At 40.7% G+C, this 22,262-nt stretch overlaps 1 protein-coding gene across 2 annotated transcripts in view; it reads right to left on the bottom strand.

Moving 5' to 3' along the window:
- The window catches only part of dph6 (diphthamine biosynthesis 6), a 114,112-nt gene that overhangs the window by 1,376 nt on the left and 90,474 nt on the right, over positions 1-22,262 (bottom strand). Inside the window, exon 14 of one of the 2 annotated variants that reach the window (XM_084393341.1) lies at positions 6,605-6,965. In XM_084393341.1, coding sequence (XP_084249467.1) covers positions 6,605-6,965 — 361 coding nt within the window. Of the gene's footprint in view, positions 1-6,604; positions 6,969-22,262 lie in introns of both variants that reach the window. The other variant, XM_084393342.1, reaches the window with a different exon arrangement.

The following is a 22,262-nucleotide window of genomic DNA, read 5'->3' as shown; positions in this document are numbered from 1 at the left end:
TAACAGGTTGAGTATAAATATAATGAATATGTAATATAGTGCATATATTTATAAAAATGCTGCTCTCTAGAGTTATTTTTCTAGCTGACTATCGAGTTTACGGTCATTGAATGTCCTTTCTGAGTTAAACGTGACATAATTGTTCTCCAGCTGTTTGATTGACGGCTGAAACACTGACGGATTTCAGGAAGTTGTTCTGTATCTTCCAGCACTCCTTCTGATGTTCATGAAGAGATGATCAACAGTCACGACTCATTCTCAATCTCATGACCTTTCTAACTCCCGCTCGACCGATGCACTGCAGCGATGGGATACCGAGGTCAGTGTGTAGTGTGTGTGTGTGAGTGTGTGTGAACTATGAAAGCGAACAAGTTCGTCACACAAACGAAGGGACGCTGAGATTGGAAGGTAAAAGCTCTTTTTCAGGCTCTTTCATTAAGAACACACACACAGCACATCAAAGATCGCACGTCGAGTAATTAGCTCTGTGTGTAATCGAGGCCTGCGGTGTTTGACTTTCAAACGCAGATCACATCGAAAACAAGTTATATTAGTGACACGGTCACCTTCATCGGCCATCAAGAGGACCATTCATGTCAGACTTTCATGAGGCTAAAGGTGTGTGTGTGTGTGTGTGTGAGTGTGTGTGTGTGTGTGTGTGAGTGTGTGTGAGTGTGTGTGTGTAACAGTGGAAACTACCATCAGACCATCGCCTATGAAAATTAACCATGGTTTTATTATAGTAAAACTGTAGTAATCGTAGTTTTTTGGCAGATTGATTAACATTTGTATAACCACAGTTAAACACCAAGTGTAGTGTAGCAAAACCATATTTCAATTGTAGTTACCATTTACCATTTTGTTTTTTGGTTCAAACCATGGTTCATTTCCGTAAGGATCCCGTGGAAACCAGCTCAACGAGTTCGGCAAATCACTTTACATTTACACGTATGCATTTGGCAGATGCTTTTTTCCATGCAACTTAAACTGGATTCAGGATATCCATGATATGAGTTCATGCATTCACTGGGAATCGGGAATCGCTTCTGACTGTAATTTAAAACGTCAGGCTTTATAGGGTTAATGCTTTATTTAACATCACAACATAATAAAAGGAATACAGTAGGGCTGTCAAATAAAAACTCGAATTTTGAATATTCGTTGAATAAAAAACAAACAAAAAAACTGCACATTCAAATGCAAAAAAGACATGCTAGACATGATGATGACGTCACCGACGCGGTTTGTTTTTGTTAGCTTATCATCCAGTATACAGCGCTGCGTTGCTAATGTGAAAAATGGCAGGAAAAGGCTTCCTGCTGACGAAAACCCTCTGAGTCCGTGGCAAAAAGCGTGCAAAGACACACTTGACCAAACCTGCAGATCGGTCAGATCTGAGTGTGTGTTCATCAGCTCAAACACTGTCAACAGAGAGCGCTCAGCACTCGCTCAGATCAAGCTGAGCCTCTGGTGCTTCTGATGAACAATATGTAGATGCAGTGAGTAGAAGTGAGTGTTTCTGAATGCCAGTTTGCTGTTGTGTGTTCATGTAGTTCATTACACTGTGTGTTGAAGTGTGTTTTCTCAGGTTACTGATGCACAAACACAGTTTTATTCACCTAATTTTCCTTGCATGCACATTAAGGAAATTATATTTTATTGAAGAACAATTGTTTCAACAAAAGTGAATGTCATTTCATTTCAGTAAAACATGCAATGCTTGATTTGGTTTATATCTGGCTATTGCGCTCGCTTGCGCCCTCTTGTGGACACAGGAGACAATACAGTGCTTTTTTCCCTGTAACATTAAGTATTGCCTAAATAATTCGAATATAATATGAATTTTGCCAATATATAAGAAAGGTAGCTTTTCAGCCATTCTGACAGCCCTAGAATACACAGTGGAATATACAGGAATGGGAAGTCTTGTAAATGCGGTTTTCTTTGTGTTAGCGGGTTACTGGTTTGCATGCAAACTGGGATAACTAGCGTTTCAAAAAACAGATTTTTGGTAGTTATCAGCACATCAGTGTGCATGTTAATTTATGTTGAGGAACAAATGTGTCTAAAAGACATCAGGAGCCGATGATCACTGGACAACATCAACCTGATCTCCGGTCAGACGAGACGTTTCTGAGATTCTGAGTTCATGTTTCCAGAATGTCCAGAAGCCAAACATGCATCTGTCACGAGAGGATATCAGGAGAAACGACAGGAGACTCAGGCTTCTGTGAAGCGAACGTGTGCCCCGTCCCACGGAAAGGGTTGGAGGGCGAATGTCTTCATATCTGCTGTGGTATTGTTGGTCTGTGACCCGTGAAGACGCTCTCGGCTCTCTCTGAGGGCATCAGGAACACACTGACAGCTCGATAAATGTGTCTGAACATATGCTACACCATCGGCTCATGACGGACCCAAAGACCACGGCATGCTTCGGAAAAGGAAACTTCTACAACAGAAGATGCGCAGTTAGCTGTGTCAGATCTGATTATGATCTGCTGATGAATTATGACTCGTGACATTTGGAGGAGTTTCTGTCTGAAAACATATTTAAAAGATTTCAGTTTCACTTCAGTAGAATTATCTTTAATAGTAAAATCAACAAAATATTTAGATGCCTTCTGAACAATAATCCAATAAAACTGTATTATTTTCTTTAATTTCAACTAGATGGTAGCATATATACTTTTGAATCAGGTTTCCATTTTTATTTTAATTTTGGTTAAAGTTTTAGTAATTTTGTGGGTTTTATGTCCTTGTCAACTAGCCTTTTTCAGGTAATGATTATTAGGAAACAAATATGTTTTTTTTAATGGTTTTAGTTTTTTAAAATTACATTTTAGTACATCAAGTTAAAGTAGATTGAAATAAAAAGCTTGGCAATAAAAGTTGAAATAGCCAATGAGGTTCATTCTTGTGTTACGCAGCATGCTTGGAAGTTCGGTTAAAGGGGTGGTTGATTATGATTTCCTTTTTCTAACTTTAGTTTGTTGCTGTTTGAGCATAAACAACATCTGCAAAGTTGCAATGCTCAAAGTTCAAAGCAAAGGGAGATATTTGATTTGACAGAAATTGCTTTATAAGGACTACAACAAACGACTGATAGGGACTACACAAGCTTCTTCACAGGTTAGTGACATCACAAACCCTAGAATTTACATAAACCCCGCCCCCGGGAACACAATTTATAGATTATCATGACAGAATATGCAAATAAATGACTAGAAGATAACTACACATAAGCTACATAAATTCGTCAACTAACCATTCAAAAATGTCCAGTTGCATTTAACCTAACAATGCATCTCTGCAATCTCTGACTCTGGTTTGAACATAAAAGGTTAAGGTTTGAAATGTTCAGTGCATGTCTGTGTGAGGTAAAAGGACACAAGCTGTTGTAGCAGCAGCTCAAGAATGGCGCACGTATCCAGTCCATAGGAGGGGAATGGCGCAGCAAGGCGACACTTCGAGCGAGGCCTACGGTGTTGACTGGCTATGAGAAGAGAGCACACGGGAGGCTACCAGCTCGACACCAAGGCTATAGAATCTAGCGAATGTGTTTGGTGTCGCCCAGCCCGCAACTCTACAGACATCTGTCAGCGAGGCACACTGTGCCAACTCCCAGGAAGAAGCCACACTCCGAGTGGAGTGGGGTCGCAACCCAAGGGGGCATGGTGCGTCCTGGGATTGATACGCCAAAACAATGGCATCCACTATCCAGTGGGCCAACCTCTGCTTGGAGACAGCCTTTCCCTTCTGCTGGCCTCCGTAACAGAGAAAGAGAGAAAAGACAGAGCTAGGTCTGCCTCCTCTGGTTGCAGGTTCACCACCTGGTCCCGAAAGTGAGTGGTAGGACCATCTCAGGATGACGTGAGAGTCAGCCGGCACGAATTCCAGGTACGATTGGTTGACCGCAAATGTCAACCAATGAAAATGTGTGCAGTTCCCCTACCCTCTTGATGGAGGCCAAAGCAAGCAGGAGAACTGTTTTTATAGACAGGACTTCACAGTGTTGTCCATGTGGGCCAGCACAGGCTTGCCGAGCATCAGCGTTTTGAGGCGGCTCAGCGCAAGGTGTACTGCTAGTAACTCGAGGCAGTTGATGTGCCAATGCAGTTGAGGGTCCGTCCATATCCCGCTACTGCATGCCCGTTGTACGTGGCCCCCCAGCCGGTGTTGGAGGCATCTGTGGAGACCACAGCATACCTGGACACTTGTTCTAGGGGCACTCTGGCCTGGAAAAACGAAGGGTCTGACCACGGGCTGAGGGTTTGGCGGCAGGCCGGGGTGATCTCTGCCACACCCATCTCGGGACTCGGCCATGAAGTCAGTGCTGAAACGGTCTCATTTGAAGCAAACCCAGCGGCGTTACTGCGGTCATATGCCCCAGGAGCCTCTGAAAAGCTTTCAGTGGGACCACTGTTCTGCTCCTGACAGTATCCAAGCAGTTCAACACTGACCGGACACATTTCTCTGTGAGGCCTGGTGGACCGAGTCCAGCTCCATACCGAGAAAAGAGATCCTCTGCACGGGGGCGAGTTTGCCCTTTTCCTAGTTGACCCGAAGACCCAAATGGCTGAGATGCCGGAGCACCAGGTCCCTGTGCTCGTACACCTGCTCCCGAGACTGAGCTAGTATCAGCCAGTCGTCGGGATAGTTGAGGATGCCAACACCACGCTCTCTCATGGGAGCAATGGCCACCTCTGTGACCTTCGTGAAGACCCGGGGCGACAGGGCTAGCTCGAAGGGTAGGACTTTGTACTGATATGCTCGACCCTTGAACGCGAAGCGCAGGAATAGCCTGTGTTGTGGGAGGATGGAGATATGAAAGTATGTGTCCTTCAGGTCGATCGCCGTCTCGGGGACGGAAGCATTCAAAAATGCGTTTCTACGTTTGCATCTTGAAAAGCTTACAAAGCTTGTAAAGGGCCCGATCCAAGACACGCAGGTCCAAGATTGGCTGTAACCCATCCCCTCTCTTGGGTACAATGAAGTACGGGCTGTAGAAGCCGGTCATCATATCGGCTGGAGGGACCGGCTCTATCGCGCCCTTCGCCAGTAGGACTGCGATCTCCGTGCGCAGGGGCCTGTTCGCTCAACACCGAAGTGAAGTGAACACCCCTGTACCTGGGCGGGTGCCGGAGGAACTGAATCGTATAGCCGAGTCTGATGGTACAGCCAGCTGGACAGACTTGGAAACATTTTCCAGGCTTCCACAAACAGAGCCAGGGGCACCACAGACGTACCCGGGGTGGGGCAGCGAGGTGGAAGACAGGGACCCGACTCGGAAGGCCCGGAGCCGGCCCGAAGCAGCGTCTGAGTGTGCGGTGCAACACATACCTGTCTCCACTGGTCGGTTGCGGTGCGGAGCTCACTCACGGTCTTGATAGGGGGTTGTCAGACGGGCAGCAGTGTTAACTTAGTGTGAACAGATTATATATATATATATTTTTTTTTTTTTTATGAAAATTTCATTTATATTGTATTTAAATAAGTAATGCACTTTTCAAGTACCTCTTCATTAATATGGTTGTTTTCAAGGGTTTTCCAGGACTTATATTTCAAAAAGTCAAATTCAAGTTCTTCAAGCACCTTTTACGACCCCGGAGTATTTACAGTAAGTACAAATAATGTACAATTTGTTGTGTTTTTCATAGGGTTGATTTTTGCAAATTGCATGGAAATCAATACAGATCAATTTGACTCGCAACACAAAAGTTGTACCCAACAATCAAAATAATCAAAACAAAAGAGACCTTCTCCATGAGGATCAGCTAGACCCAGTGTTTGAATTGATGGAGATAAGCCGTACCGTGTAAAAGTCTGACTAAAATGCTTGATTCTTATGGATTAGTTTTACAATCTCTTTATGAACTTTTTGAAGCACAAAAAAATGGTAGTTGCATTGGCTGTCAATGGAGGTACAGAAATCTCTCAGATTTCATTTAAAATGTCTTTATTTGTGTTTCGAAGATGTACGAAAATCTTATAGGTTTGGAGGTTTGGAACAACATGAGGGTGAGTAAATGATGACAATTTTTTTAATTAGGAGAACTAACCCTTTAAGATGCAAAATTGAAGATTCATCTTCTTAATCATCCAAGGAGAATTCGCTGAGAATTCGTTGAATTGGGGATATTTTGGGGATATTTAATTTGATTTTATCAATCAATAAATTCCACTAGAAACAAACCTTGTTGTATTATTTTAATTTAATACTGTGAAGCTGCTTTGATACAATCTGGATTGTGAAAAGCGCTATACAAATATACTTGACTTGACTTGACTTGACTTGTTAGAAATTTTGTCAATGGAAGTTTTGGGTTGTTAGTTTTATTTGGGATCTTAATTACTAGACTGTTGCAGCACTGAACAGACGGGTGAGAAACCCATTCCACCCTTACAAGGGTTTGAGGAACAGACATAGCAAAAAGCAAGAGAAAGTACAGTACCTACAGTACAGATAATGTACAATCTTAAGTGTTTTTCATAGGGTTGATTTTTGCAAATTGCATGGAAACCAATACAGGTGAGTTTGACCCGCAAGACTAAAGTTGTACACAGTTTTTTAACAATCAAAAATAATTATGGAGATGAGCCGTACCTGTGGCGATCTCTGTGACGAACATGTCGTGGCTCTTATAGAAAACTCTGGCACACAGTGGCGAAAGATTCTCCGTCTTCTGAACAGCGGTTTGGTATGAGGAAAGCAGTGCGTCTGTGAGGGTCTGGGCTGCTGGTGTGTGTGCATCGCTGAAACTCAGGCTCAGAGACAGGGAGGCGTATCGCCCGCAGCCGGACTGAAGCAGTCGGCACTCGACGGAGCCGCCCGGGACCCGTGAGACGCTGCGCTGGGACGCTCGGTCTGAGGGACGGTCCTGCACTGCGATCACATGGAGCTCCACCGCGGCTCCTCTGGGTAACGACTGAACGACCACGACACTGACCTCCACACCATCACTGTCCTCCTGTGGACACACACAACAATCCCAATAAACTCTTATGGATTATAAATATATTTAATTCAATGTCAGGTCAGGGTTATTTCTACAGGTCTACTTATACAGTACAGATTGTTTCAAAGCAGCTTCACAGTGATAAACAGAACCAATGATGAAAACTTCATCAAATATGAGACTCATTCAAATTGAATTCTAGAGAAGACAATAGTGTCATTAATCAGATAAATATCTTTCAAATTGTCATCTGATAGTGTCAGTGCAGTATCAATAAAAATAGTTGAATCTAATTTTAACCCTCTGGTGCTCTTCGCTCATTTTGGACATTTGTTTTTTTGTGGAATTGTTTTCTTCATCGGAAAGGTTTTGGCACTTGCTGTGTGAACACACACACACACACACACACACACAAAGAAAAAATCATGGACATGATTCTAACAGGTTAAATGGTCCTGAAAAAAATAGTCACACTTGTGCTCCTCACGGTCAGAAATGAGCGCATTGGAAATGAATGCGAGACGAACTTCCTCTAGTGGAAGCGTTGGGTACTGCAGCCTAACAACATCTCACGGAAAGCTAATTTTTTTGAGATATCAAGCTCAAATTTTGAACACAACTTGTTTAGATGTATGGCTTTGGTTTTCTCACAGTTTTAGAGTGAAACATGTTTTTGAAAATATACATTTCTTATAAATTTTCATAATAAACGTAAAATTCGTAAAAAACTTAAAAGACACACAAAACAATCCCAATAAACTCCAGAGACTTATGGATTATAAATATATTTGATTCAATGTAAGGTCAGGGTTATTTCTACAGCTCTTTATACAGTACAGATTGTTTCAAAGCAACTTCACAGAACCGATGATGAAAACTTCATCAAATATGAGACTAATTGAAGTTGAGTTCTAGAGAAGACAATAGTGTCGTTAATCAGCTAAATATCTTGCAAATTCTCATCTGATAGTGTCAGTGCAGTATCAATAAAAATAGCTTAATCCAATTAGAAATTGTGTGTGTGTGTTGTGTATTTTTATGCTTCATTAGGTTCACTGACAACATTTTAAAGTCAAACTCCATTGAGTCTTGTGTGCTTCTCATCAGTGTATATGATGAGTGTTGTCTATGTAGGGCACTCGGAGGTGGTTAAGAAGCCGCTGTTATATTCTTGCAGGATCTTCCTGAAACGACACGAGCGGCTCACACGGCACAAGGGTTAAACCAGCAGAAACGACAGAACTAATGCCCCCGCATCTCCAGCCAGGAATAATGTCAAAAGCTGATGTTCAGTGGTCGCTGGTCACATGACTGGTCATTTGTTGTAGTTTCGGTTCAGCAAGACGTTTACACTTTACACAACTATGACGACTTCTGCTTCCGAGAACCACGGAAATGTTAAAAGTATTAATTGATCTGCATCTGTTCGGAAAACTTTCCTTCACTCCATCCAATGGGATTGAAGTCGCTGGTAACGCTTTACAATATGGTTCATTAGTTAATGTTAGATAACATTTGTTATAGTGTTGTTTATTAAACTTTGCGGTAACACTTTACAATAAGGTTCATTAGATAATGTATTAACTACCATGAACTAACAATGAGCAACACATTTATTACAGTATTGTTTAATCTTTATTAATGTTAGTTAAAAATCCAGCTGTTCATTGTTAGTTCATGTTAGTTCTACTAATGTTAACAAATACAACCTTTGATTTTAATAACGTATTAGAAAATGTTGAAATTTGTATGAACTAAGATGCTGAAGAAGTATTGTTCATTCTTAGTTCGTGTTAACTAAGGTAGTTAACTAATGAACCTTATTGTAAAGTGTTGTCCAACTTTGCTAATGTTATTTAATAAACACACACGAGCGCAGAGATGAACTACAACAAAGACACACGGCACGATTGATTCCAGACACGCGCGGGCGGTTTTACACCATTTCACCACGAGCGTTCGAGATGGCTTTAAATGATCCGCAGAGTTAAAATCTTTATTCTTCGCCGGGCCATTATCGCCTCTCGAGCATCTTTGTGTTTGTGTTCAGCACAATGCGGGCCTCAAATAACACCGTCTCATCTGCTAATGGGGGACAAACGAGTGTTTCATACAACAGCCGTTCTGTTGTGCCGTCGATAAGGGCAAAAACACTTAACCCCCTTTTTCAATTCTCTGGATCAATTTTCATCCACTCACATCCCACTCCAGCACAGCAGAATAATGACGGGTTACATACACTTTATTTTGAAATTCGCTCAAAAGCAGACGGCGAATAAATCAGAGAGGCTTTTCTCCCAATTTTCAGGCCGAGTCCTCGTCGTGACCCGATCGGCCAGCGCTGCACTTACATCCAGATTAAACCAGCCCTGATTGTGTATCAACATCAGACCACTTTTCAGAGCAGCTACGAGTAAACAATAGAAGCTTTAAGTAGCTGTGTGTAAAGTGTTCACTCAGACGTCTTTAACGAGAGCGTTAGATTAGCACTTAACAGCGCGAGGAGCCGTGATGAAGGGGAGGCTGTTAATGGCCCTCGGGGACCGTAATAAGGACCCAGAGGGGCTCGTTTAGTGGGTTTAAAGGCCGACCCGTGACATCCAGACGCTTGAAACGCATCGCTGGATCCGCTTCATAGGGCAAAACCACCCAAAAAAGTTAGGCAGGCATGTGTGAAGGCTAGGCGGATGAGGTGGGGAATGGTAAACACCATTATAAGGGAGTGTGTGGAGTCGGATCGCAGCGGGCGCTGATGGGTTCGGGATGATCAGCCGGTTCCTCTACATTTGCTGCTCAGTGTGAAGTCCTGCTGAGGAATGAATGAAACACAGCCCTGAAAACCACTGATGGAGGCGCTAGCACTGAACACCAGCGCTTGACTAGCAGTGCTGCCAGATTGGGACGCTGATTTGCAGCCCAAAAGCTCACCAATACACACCCACACTCCTGGAAAAACCCGCCCAAAACTTTACCTGCCAAAATAATGTGATTCTGGCTCAATGTAGGAGGAAAAACTCATTTTTGGAGAAAACGGCCTTTAAAGATATGTACTGCAATTGAAATCTACAGATGCAAATAGTTGAAGTGCTCTAAAAGATACAGGTAAAAGTGTGTTTTGTATGTTTTCTGTCCACTAGTCTTAAAAAAAAAAAAAAAAACACTTTATGGAAAGCCAAAAAGGCCAAAATCTCAAAATTGACAATTTTTGCCCGCATTGTCTCGCCTTAAAGCTACAATATGTAAGATTTTTGTCATAAAATATCCAAAAATCACTTGCACAGTGGGATATATTTCCTGCAGTTGTGTACTTACAATATCCCAAAAGTTCCCAAAGATTTTTAATTTCAGAGAAATTCCTATTTTAAATAATGGCTCGTCCCTGTTCAGTGTCGCCTGTCAATGACGTAATATCCGCGTTATCCCTGGTTTCCGCTCGTACTGCCACAGTAACCATGGCGACAGACGTGGACAACTGCGTTACGTCTAGCGGCACGCTCACGCTGTTGTCGTTTCGTTCCTTTGGGACAAAAGGAGAACTAAAACGAGGATCAATATCAGCGTGGCGTTTTCGAGATGCCGAGAGCTAGCGTCCGCGGCTAACTTTGACAAATGTACATAAAACGAATCAGTGTTATACAGCTCAACATGATGATGTTAAAATATGATCAGTGTGTTATTCTAATGTTGATCTAGCTCACTGCTAGTCTCATACAGACAAACTAACACACAGAATAACATTATAACTTTAACACACTCAAATGCAGTTTAGTGTGATAGCGTAGAGTGAGTGAGACAGCGCTGCGTTACCTCACAAGTTTCATTCGTCTAATAAACTGATCTGTGTGAGTAATTCAGCACTAGCGTTCGGTAGAATGAAATGTCCTCGTTCCTTTATATCCGCGGGACTCGCGTGTGGCGCTGAGATCTGTCTCTCATTAGCACTCGCGCTCTGCTTCATATCAGTCATAAACATCAGTGTATTCACTCATCCATAAACTTATTAGATCCTTCGGCATGACGACAAGATGCATAATTCCGCTTATGCGTCATCAACCGACGCCTTTGTTATTGTAAGAGGTTAGCGACCCCTAGCGGCGATAAAAATTACATATGGTAACTTTAAGGAAACATTAGGAAGGAACAAAGGAAAATCTATAACATGCATTTAGAGAATAGGGTGATATAATTTTATTGCCGTGTCAATCAAGGTTAATAAGCACCATTTTTATCTCCTTAAAACAAACTTTTTCCATAAAATGGAAAAAGGAAAATGGATCAAAACAGGGCAATACATTAAAGAGAATTAGCAAATATGACTAATATGTCCAGGTGGAATGGCCAAACGGCAATCAAAGAAATTAACCGATGACTTTAACCCTGGGATGCATCATTTTGCATCAAGAATAAGCCAATTTAAGTGCAAAAAGTGTCCAGTATAAGTGATTGGAATAAGCAGTGTAATTAGAAGATATTTCACACACATTAATGCACACACCACAGCCAAAATGTGTAATTCATTGATACGTACTGTACGATAATCCGACAACATAAATATAACAACAAGAACGCGCTTTGTGTTGCACTTTAACTTCAGACAGAACTACAGTACGTCTTCTGTGAAGTACACACTGTAGAACATAACGCAGAATATGTCTCACTCTATCTCACTCTTTACTGTAGACACAACTTACTGTATATTTATGCCACTTTAGCATTAGCAATCACTTGAATATCCAGCTACAGGTTATCGCGCTAAACCCCGGGAACGCGCCCAATCTGGCAACACCGTCGACTCGTTGACTGAGGAACACCTTCAGGTCCACTGAGTTTCACAGCACATTTTCAGTGTGACAAGACGTTAAGATGAAACGATACGTCATTATCAGCCCTCGCAGTGAGTGTGAAAACTCGTGTTTCATTTCAGTCTGTGATTTGCATCACTTTCCGAAGTGGCTCGTTAGGCCTGATCATAATTTCTTTAATATTTTTTGAGCATCTCTTGCCTTACACTTTTAACAAAACCAACCAATATTAAAATCTGTTAAAGTTCCCCAATTATGCTATTTTAAAGATTTTAGTTTTTAAGGTCTCATACAACAGGTTTGCAAATAACACTCGTAATATTCATCACAGCACCAGCTCTTTCCTCTCAGTGTCTGAAACGCTTCGATCGAGGATTCAGTCTCTCTAAGCCCCGCCTCTCTGAGAGCTGCTCTGCTGTGATTGGTCAGAAAGCAAACGCTCATTATCATATCTGAATCTCAGCTCTTGATCACAGTGATACAAACAGTAACGATGGCGTGGGTTTTACCGTATCAATCTCAGAAAACAGCGTCTTCTCGACACGAACAACACGAACCAAACTCCTCCAGTCTCAGATACACTACAGTGTTTGAGGGCGGAGCTAAGAGACGCTGCTCAGCCAATCAAGACCACAGGCTGGCATTATGCTAATTTAGTTACACATTAGTTTCACAAACAGCTATATTACACACTACATGAAAGGGAATATACCACAAATAGGGGAACTTTAATAGACCAAAACCAACCGACATTTAAATCTCTTAATATCATAGAAACAACCAACATTTATCAAATCAAATCAAAATGTATCTATAAAGCACAACAAAAACAACAGTAGTTGACCACTGTGCTGTACAATACCAAACTAAAATTTTAATAAAAAATAAATATAAACAATAAAGACTGCAATGCAATGAGAAAAACATTTTATTATAACCATTTTTAAATAAAAAAATATTTTTTATTATTTTTTATTATTATAACAAAAATATATATAAAAAAATAAAAATATATATAAAAATATAAAAATAAAAATGTATATAAATATCACTATTCGGTGATTGGTTTAAATCACTGCATAGATCAATTCAACCTATAAATACAATATATCTAATCTAAATCCAGAGATTCACTAATCTCATCATTATGTATGGACACATCGCTCTATAGTAAAGCACTGAGGCATTATAGACTCTCTGTAAAATTGCTTTGAAACCGTGTGCACTGTGAAAAGCGCTATATATAAATATAAACTTGACTTAGTCTGCATGCATAGATAATGATAACATAATGACAACAAGCTTAGAGAAATACAATGTGCAGCTCAAACAGATCATGATACTAGCAATGCCAACATCATGGGTTCGATTCCCAGGGAATGAATGATGAAATGTATTCAGTCAAACCAACATTTATTCAGACACCTTCAACATTTCTCACTTTATCACACTTTATTCACTATAGTTTAGAAAATGGTAATAAATATGAGCAGAACTCAGAGTTATCAAATCAAGTTTTGTCCATCTTCTGTTAGACTGTCTCACACATGAATTATGTTGAATATCTGTTAAATTTAACTACACAATTAGATAATACCAGTTTAGCTCAACCAATCACCAAGCAATGCTTCATTCCGTTCAGTCTGTGTGTAAAAAGAGCATTAGCAATTAAAGAAAACACACTTCAGCAAAACATGATCAGCTCAAAGTGTCCGAATCATTTTTGGTCCCAAATTTTTACAAAGTATGAAGAATATTTGGGTTTATGCCACAGTTTACTTTATTTTGCTGTCCTCACTCACATAAATGAACTACAGTCCTGCACACACTAGTCAAACAATATCAAAAATGATATCCGGTGTCTGAATAATGTCTGGTTTGACTGTCTATACATTGAAAAGTCATTGTAAGTCACTTTGCATAAAAGCATCTGTCAAATGCATAAACTTGGCTTCAAGAACTTCTTCAAGTTGTGAGGAGGTGTTGTCATGATTGATCTGAAGTTAAATGCTCACTATAACCAGAGCGTTTCTGCTCTCCACAAACAACACATCTGCTCCTCCGCCAATTAACCCCGCAAACTCCATCACACACTCCATTACAGACGTTATGAACGCTCAGGCTGTTTAAAGAAGCGCACGCTCGTGTTTCTATCACGGCTTCTTCCGCTTCGCCAGCTCCATCTCCTTTAACCAGTGCTCGGATTGCTGGATGCGTGGTGAAGCCACTGGTAAACGCGATAAGTGCTTTATTGTTAATCTAAAGAAAGCATTTTCATCAGAACACTCGAGTGCACAAATCCGGCAGCGCCGAACAAACACGCCAATGATGAGAGAATCAACAACAAAACTTACTGTACACACTTCAGTATTCATGCAACTTATGCATTGGTAAAAAAAGATCCAAACCGTTATATCTGGTTTGCGCTGTAATAATTGAATAAATTAAAAATCAGCAAAAAAATAAATAAATAAATAAAAATGAAATTCAACCTGTTTTCTGAATGCATATTATAGATCTTCCTTTGTTCCTTCCTAATGTTTCCTTAAGGCGAGACACTACAGGCAAAACAGTGTTTTTTCATGCATCTGCATGTCAATTGTGAGATTTTTGGCTTTTCATAAAGTGTCTTTTTCAGACTAGTGGACAGAAAACATCCAAAACACACTTTTAACTGTATCTTTTAGAGCACTTTATCTATTTGCGTCTGTAGATTTCAATTATATATCTTTAAAGGCCGTTTTATCAAAATGAGTTTTTCCTCCTACATTGAGCCAGAAACCTCCACTTCAGTGACACTGACATACACCAAACTTTAGTTTTATTCTGAAGCTCAAAATCCCCTCTGTGAAAACCTTCATCTCTAATACATCAAAAAACAAGATGTTCGAACCTGACTTCATCCAATGTTCAGATTTTTGCTCTAGAAATGTATGCAAATCAGTGCATATTTAATAAGATAATGTCTCATTTGCATATTTAAACATAACATTTCAGAAAACTTGTAATACAATTTTTTTTTGCAATTATTAATGTAATAAATCAACTGATCAATCAATCAAAAAACATTCTTTTTTTTATTTTTTTACACCCTATTCACCTGGGCAGTCTTGCCTTTAAACATTTAGTGTTCTCTATAAGGAATACGCATATGATAGAATCACAGTAACAACAAACAAGAGTGAAAATCAGCGAGCGGCATCATTAATATTCCTGTCACACGAGTGTACTGTCAACATCTGCGCACTCGTGTTGTGTTTGCATTGAAGCACGCACACAACTGGAGGGTGTTGCAGTGTTATTGAGGAACGCAAACCTTCTCACGTCTGACAGCGTGTCAGTCGTCTGCAGTTTCTGCGTCTCATCTGTTTTGTCACATGAATACATGCATGTGTAACACAACTCTTCATGTGTAACAGAACCGGCTGCAGATGAGAATGCAGATCATGACTTTATGATGCTTAAACTTTTACATTTGCGTCCTCAATCTTAAATATTTGCCTGTTTACTGGCTTTAGTCCAGAACTCAGTTAGCATGATTGTGGCTAAGAATCTTTTTTTTTGCATTCTCATGATATTGAGTTCTAGAGTCATGTGTAATCCTAATCCAGCACATTTAAAGAGTTACACATTTACTCTTCCTTGTGTCGCTTTAAACCTGTTTGACATCCTTTCTTCTGTGCAACTTGAAAGAAGATGTGTTTCGGGAACCGAACTCGACTTGCATTGGACAAAAAATACAATGTAGGCTAGTCAATGGGAACTGAAACGGTTTGGTTACCAACGTTTTATTATTTACAATTCTCATTATTCATAAAGCAGATTCTCACTAGATTTTCAGTGTCACATGTCTCAATCGCTCAAAAGTTTGGGCTCTGTGAGATTTTATTTATTAAGAGATTAATACTTCTCTTCAGCAAGGATGCATTAAATTGATTATTATTATCAATGTTGAAAACAGTTGTGCTGGTTCATACTGTTGTGGAAACCGTGATACGCTACTATCCAAAAGTTTGGAGTAAGATTGAAATGAATACTTTTATTCAGCTAGGATTAAGGTGATGAAAAGTGACAGGAAAGACATTTATAATGTCACAAAAGATTGTATTTCAAATAAATGCTGTTCTTTTGAACTTTCTATTCATCAACAAATCCTGAAAAATAAAATGTATCATGGTCTGGACATTAATCACAACTATTTTCAACATTAATAATAATCATACACTTTTCTTGAGCAGCAAATCATCATATTAGACTGATGTCTGAAGGATCATGTGACACTGAAGAGTAATGATGCTGAAAATTAATTAAGAAAATTACACTTTACTATATATTCACATAGAAAACAGCTGATTTACACTGATTATAATAATATTTCATGGTGATCATTGTCACATAACAACACATCTGTTCATTCAGAGCATCTGAACTCTCACTAATCTTCCTCACTGTGATCTGATCAATAATCTCATCTGGATAGAGGAACACATCTGTCTCGTGAGCGCTCACACACCTGGAGATCAGCTCGAGTCCATCGCTTTACATCCCGACAGTTTCAGCAGGGAGTTCATTTGCATTTAAATGTCAGATTCGTAAAGGGTCTGCAGGTCTCGGGGATTAATTGCTTTTCCCTAATCGGGGTCTCTTAAATAAACATAAAATAATGAAACAATTCAGACAGCCGGAGAAAATAATTACAACTATCTCAAAGCAAACTCGTTAATGAAAGGATTAGGATAATATTAGTCTCAGACATCTGATGGATAGCACACAATAGGGAAGAAAAGACCAGCACGACTTCCCTTTCATGACGATTTTAAAGTCATATTGGATGGGTCAAAAACAGTGGGAATGCACCAATCAAGTGAAGTGTATACAGGTATGCTGGACCAATGAGATTTCACAGTGGGTGGGGCTCAAATATCTGACTGTGGGCCACTGAACTGTATATATATGCATTGAAGTCACTTTCCCGCGGGAACACACTCCCTCAGCCGGACTGAGTGGCAGAAGACATGACTGGGTTTAATAGAGGAAATGAAGAAAACACAACTAAAACAAACGATTATCAGTTTAAACTAAAGGTTGGACTCGATATAGTGTTTCTTACAACTTACCAAAGATCCAGTGATCCGTGGATATTGACATGCAGCAGGAATCATGTTTCCTGATATTTATATGTGCCTGATTTCGACGCCAGACTATATAAAGCAAATCTGCCTGTGGACGCTTTATATAAATACAATATACAGTGAGGAAAATAAGTATTTGAACACCCTGCTATTTTGCAAGTTCTCCCACTTGGAAATCATGGAGGGGTCTGAAATTGTCATCGTAGGTGCATGTCCACTGTGAGAGACATAATCTTTAAAAAAAAATCCAGAAATCACAATGTATGATTTTTTAACTATTTATTTGTATGATACAGCTGCTAATAAGTATTTGAACACCTGTCTATCAGCTAGAATTCTGACCCTCAAAGACCTGTTAGTCTGCCTTTAAAATGTCCACCTCCACTCCATTTATTATCCTAAATTAGATGCACCTGTTTGAGGTCGTTAGCTGCATAAAGACACCTGTCCACCCCATACAATCAGTAAGAATCCAACTACTAACATGGCCAAGACCAAAGAGCTGTCCAAAGACACTAGAGACAAAATTGTACACCTCCACAAGGCTGGAAAGGGCTACGGGGAAACTGCCAAGCAGCTTGGTGAAAAAAGGTCCACTGTTGGAGCAATCATTAGAAAATGGAAGAAGCTAAACATGACTGTCAATCTCCCTCGGACTGGGGCTCCATGCAAGATCTCACCTCGTGGGGTCTCAATGATCCTAAGAAAGGTGAGAAATCAGCCCAGAACTACACGGGAGGAGCTGGTCAATGACCTGAAAAGAGCTGGGACCACCGTTTCCAAGGTTACTGTTGGTAATACACTAAGACGTCATGGTTTGAAATCATGCATGGCACGGAAGGTTCCCCTGCTTAAACCAGCACATGTCAAGGCCCGTCTTAAGTTTGCCAATGACCATTTGGATGATCCAGAGGAGTCATGGGAGAAAGTCATGTGGTCAGATGAGACCAAAATAGAACTTTTTGGTCATAATTCCATTAAACGTGTTTGGAGGAAGAAGAATGATGAGTACCATCCCAAGAACACCATCCCTACTGTGAAGCATGGGGGTGATAGCATCATGCTTTGGGGGTGTTTTTCTGCACATGGGACAGGGCGACTGCACTGTATTAAGGAGAGGATGACCGGGGCCATGTATTGCGAGATTTTGGGGAACAACCTCCTTCCCTCAGTTAGAGCATTGAAGATGGGTCGAGTCTGGGTCTTCCAACATGACAATGACCCGAAGCACACAGCCAGGATAACCAAGGAGTGGCTCTGTAAGAAGCATATCAAGGTTCTGGCGTGGCCTAGCCAGTCTCCAGACCTAAACCCAATAGAGAATCTTTGGAGGGAGCTCAAACTCCGTGTTTCTCAGCGACAGCCCAGAAACCTGACTGATCTAGAGAAGATCTGTGTGGAGGAGTGGGCCAAAATCCCTGCTGCAGTGTGTGCAAACCTGGTGAAAAACTACAGGAAACGTTTGACCTCTGTAATTGCAAACAAAGGCTACTGTACCAAATATTAACAGTGATTTTCTCAGGTGTTCAAATACTTATTTGCAGCTGTATCATACAAATAAATAGTTTAAAAATCATACATTGTGATTTCTGGATTTTTTTATTTAGATTATGTCTCTCACAGTGGACATGCACCTACGATGACAATTTCAGACCCCTCCATGATTTCCAAGTGGGAGAACTTGCAAAATAGCAGGGTGTTCAAATACTTATTTTCCTCACTGTAGGTCTAAATCCATGTGATCACTTATATCAATGTTATATATTTAATCATATCGTCAAGCCTTCAAACTTGTATAGTTTTTTGTCAGTGTTTCTTTAAAAACATCCAATTATGCAGAATATAAGATGGTAAATATTGAATTGATGAGTTGTCAATACTGTCACTGTGACACCTGTGCTGGACTTTGTTTTGCCTTCTGTGTTACCTCTGTTACCTGTCATCATCACTCACCGTGTGCACCTGTTGTCACTTAGTCTCCTCATTTGTCTGTGTATACAGTCTCCCTAGTTTCAGTTCTTCCTTGTCGGTTCTACATCTCTACTGCTTGCTATGTTTGGTACGTTTCTTGTTCTTAAATAATAAATAGAGTTTAATCGTTATCCGTCTTCTTCGTCTACCTGGTCTTCCTGAACGTGCCTCGCGCAGCCCAAGCGTGACAGAAGAGCCGACCTCTAGTGATGGCAAAATGAGGCTTCCTGAACCACTGAGACCTCGCAGCCCATCGCTTCAGCCAAAGGGTCATTACTCGAAGCTTCATTCAGCATTGCTCACTAGTGACACCTAGCTACTGTGCAAAGAAATAGCAGAAAAATTTATTAATTCTGAACCAGTGTCCCCCCCCCCCCCCCCTGTTTGTTTTATTTATTTTCTGCTCACTGTTAATATCTGTAACCTTTTGTTTCAATAATAAAAAGACCTGAGCAGACATTTGTCCATTACCTGTGTATAAAATAAAAGATGTATCTTTCTCTGTCTGAATTTACTTGTGCAGAGACAACTGTCACACACACAGTTAATTAATTATTTATAAATTGTTTGGATAGTGACAGCCCTAACAAAAAAAGTGACACTGTGTTGAGTGCAGTGCTTATGGTGGAGGGAGTGTAATAAAGTAAACTGCAACAGAATAGTCTGGAAGGAAGGATTACAATAGATTTTTACTGAGAAACAGAATTATTTCACGTGTGTTGGGGTTTAGACGATTCCTCTTCTCGAACAAAATCTCTCCAGCCTTGGAAAAGATCCTCTCACAAGGAACAGAGGATGCAGGGGAACATAAAAATGCCAGTGCCAGCTGGTATAAATGAGGATACTGATGCTTCTGTTGAGCCCAGACAGGGGAGGATCTCCTCTTTCTTGCTGGCTCCATTAACAGGAAAAAGGAAGAGGTCACAAAAAGCAAACAAATCAAAAATGACAATCCAAATCAAAAAGCAATCCAGTCCAGATCCAAAAATCCAAAGCAATCCAAATAATCTTATCTAATTAATATAACAAGACTATAATATAGCTACTATAATTAATAATAACAATATACTATAACTATTCTAACCTGATAATGTAATAATATACAGTCCTAACACATAAATGACACAATAACGACAATGACAATGATAGTTATCTAACTGTCTGACTCTCTGACACTAACTGCTTCTACTACTCCTGACAACACCCACAAGGTGGCGCGAGTTTCGAACCCCTTTTTCCGGAAGCGACACTCAGACCGAACCGATGATGTATCCACACAAACCGAGGCCTCGTTTGTCCTTAGTCACGTGATCTTCACGTTAACAACACAAGCCTCGAATCGCGGCTTCATCTGGCACGCCCATTTTTTCCTCGACACAAGCTCCGACGCCTCGGTTCAAATGTCACATCGCTACCGACCACACCCAAAAAGTTGGGTAACTAAATTAAGGAGAACATTGGCGTTCTCCGTACCCTGCTGAATCCTTCAGATCGGCTTGTAACCTGTTTCCTGGATTGCCAACGGATCGAGAAATATGAAGAGAGGTTCCTCCAGGGTTCCCACCCCTTGGCTAACTTCAAATTCAAGGACCTTTCAAGGACTTTCCAGGTCCAATACCCTCAAATTCAAGGACTTAATGTGGGGACACATTTGTTATGTCCAACAACAAACGATGAGGTACCATCATACTTTCATGTGCGCGTGAACGTCATTGGCAACGTACAACACAAAGTACCTCATGCGGGAAACACTTAACATAACCAGGGTTTTTCCTGGCTCAGAATGAGGCGGAGGTGGTAAAATCCTAATAATGTACTTTAATAATAAGATAATTAAATTTGTATTTTTTGTAGATCATCATATAGCCTAATGTGTTTCCCACATTATTTTTGTGGGTGGAGCTTGGTACCTCTAGGGGCGTCCGGGGGAAAAATTATAACTGTATTAAATTAGATTATTTTAAATATTTTTTAATATACAAATAAGGAATGTTGAAAAGAATGATACTTTATGAAACTAAACCGCCAGTAGGAGGCGGCAGGCGACCGTCTTAATGAGCGAGTCATTGAGTCATTCATTCAAATGATTCGATCAAACGGCTGATTTATTCAGAATGAGGCAGTTTATGAATGGGTAATTGAATCTTTGACTCAACCGATTCGTTCAAAACGCTGAATCATTCAGTAATGAAACAAGTGTTGCTGTGAGATGCGCTATGGTTCTGTGATCTTTGTTTGGAACTATTTTCGCTGCTGAAACAGAACAAAAACAGTCATTGCGTCTAAAATGTAAAGTTACTTAATTTTAACTATTTGTTTATTGAACTTATGAAATCAGTCTCGGTTTCAATCTTGATGGCACTCAGGAAAACAGCTCTCTGGTCGTGTGTAGCCTAGGCTATATATTGTTTCTTAACTATAATATGTTATAAATAACTGCGCAAGCCTCAACAGCGCAACATTGTTACCGTCATTTAGGTAGGCCTATATTATTATCAACTATAGCCTATCAATCACCACTTACATTAAATGAAATAAAAACTCACGTTTTCGGTGATTCCCTAGTTATTTTTTATTGTCGAGAGCCGGAGGCGGCACGAAATTTGACAGAGGCGGCCACCTCATAATTCTCTATGCAAGAAAAACCCTGGTAACGTAACGCGTAAATGCGCTTAACTAGTGTAAATCAAGCAAGCTAGTATGCATAGGCCATGAAGTGTTGGCGAAATAACACATTAGGGGACCGGAGTGAATATGGAATTTTTTCCAGAAAACTTATTGCACAAAATAAATTCAAGCACTTTCAAGGACCTGTCTCTATGTATGTTTATTTTCAAAAACTTTCCAGGGCCTTGAAATTTTTTTTTCAGATTCACAAACTTTCAAGGATTTCAAGGACCCGTGGGAACCCTGTTCCTCGAAATTTCTCACCTCATGGTACAACCATTCTGGTATGGACTGGACGATAATCTGTACCAGCAGCGATCCCAGGCACGTTCGAACAATACCTGGATCATGTGCTGTGGTTGAGCGGTTCAGCCTTCAACATGGGTGAGGCTGATTCTGACATCACCACTCAACCGTCACCAGCCATCTTCATCGCCACACCTCCTATCTTTGTCCAGAGTCCAGAGTCTCGTCCCATCGAGACCACCCTTCCAGGGTCTCGTCCTGCCGAGATCGCCCCTCTAGAGCTTCTTCATGACATCCCTGTCAAGCCTGAGCTTCTTCACGTCAAGCCTAAACTTCTTCACGTCAAGCCTGCTGTGCCTGTGTCTTCGGCAAAGATGGCCGCCGCCTCACCGCCTGAGCCCTCTGCAAAGATGGCTGCCGCCACGCCTGAGCCTTCGTCTCCGGCCAAGATGACATCACTGCACTCCTCTAGCTTCGCCTCGTCCCTT

Source organism: Rutilus rutilus (assembly GCF_951802725.1).
Source record: "Rutilus rutilus genome assembly, chromosome: 21".
Taxonomy (NCBI): Eukaryota; Metazoa; Chordata; class Actinopteri; order Cypriniformes; family Leuciscidae; genus Rutilus; species Rutilus rutilus.
Note: the sequence above shows the minus strand (reverse complement) of the source record. Positions and strands in the feature narration are given on the sequence as shown.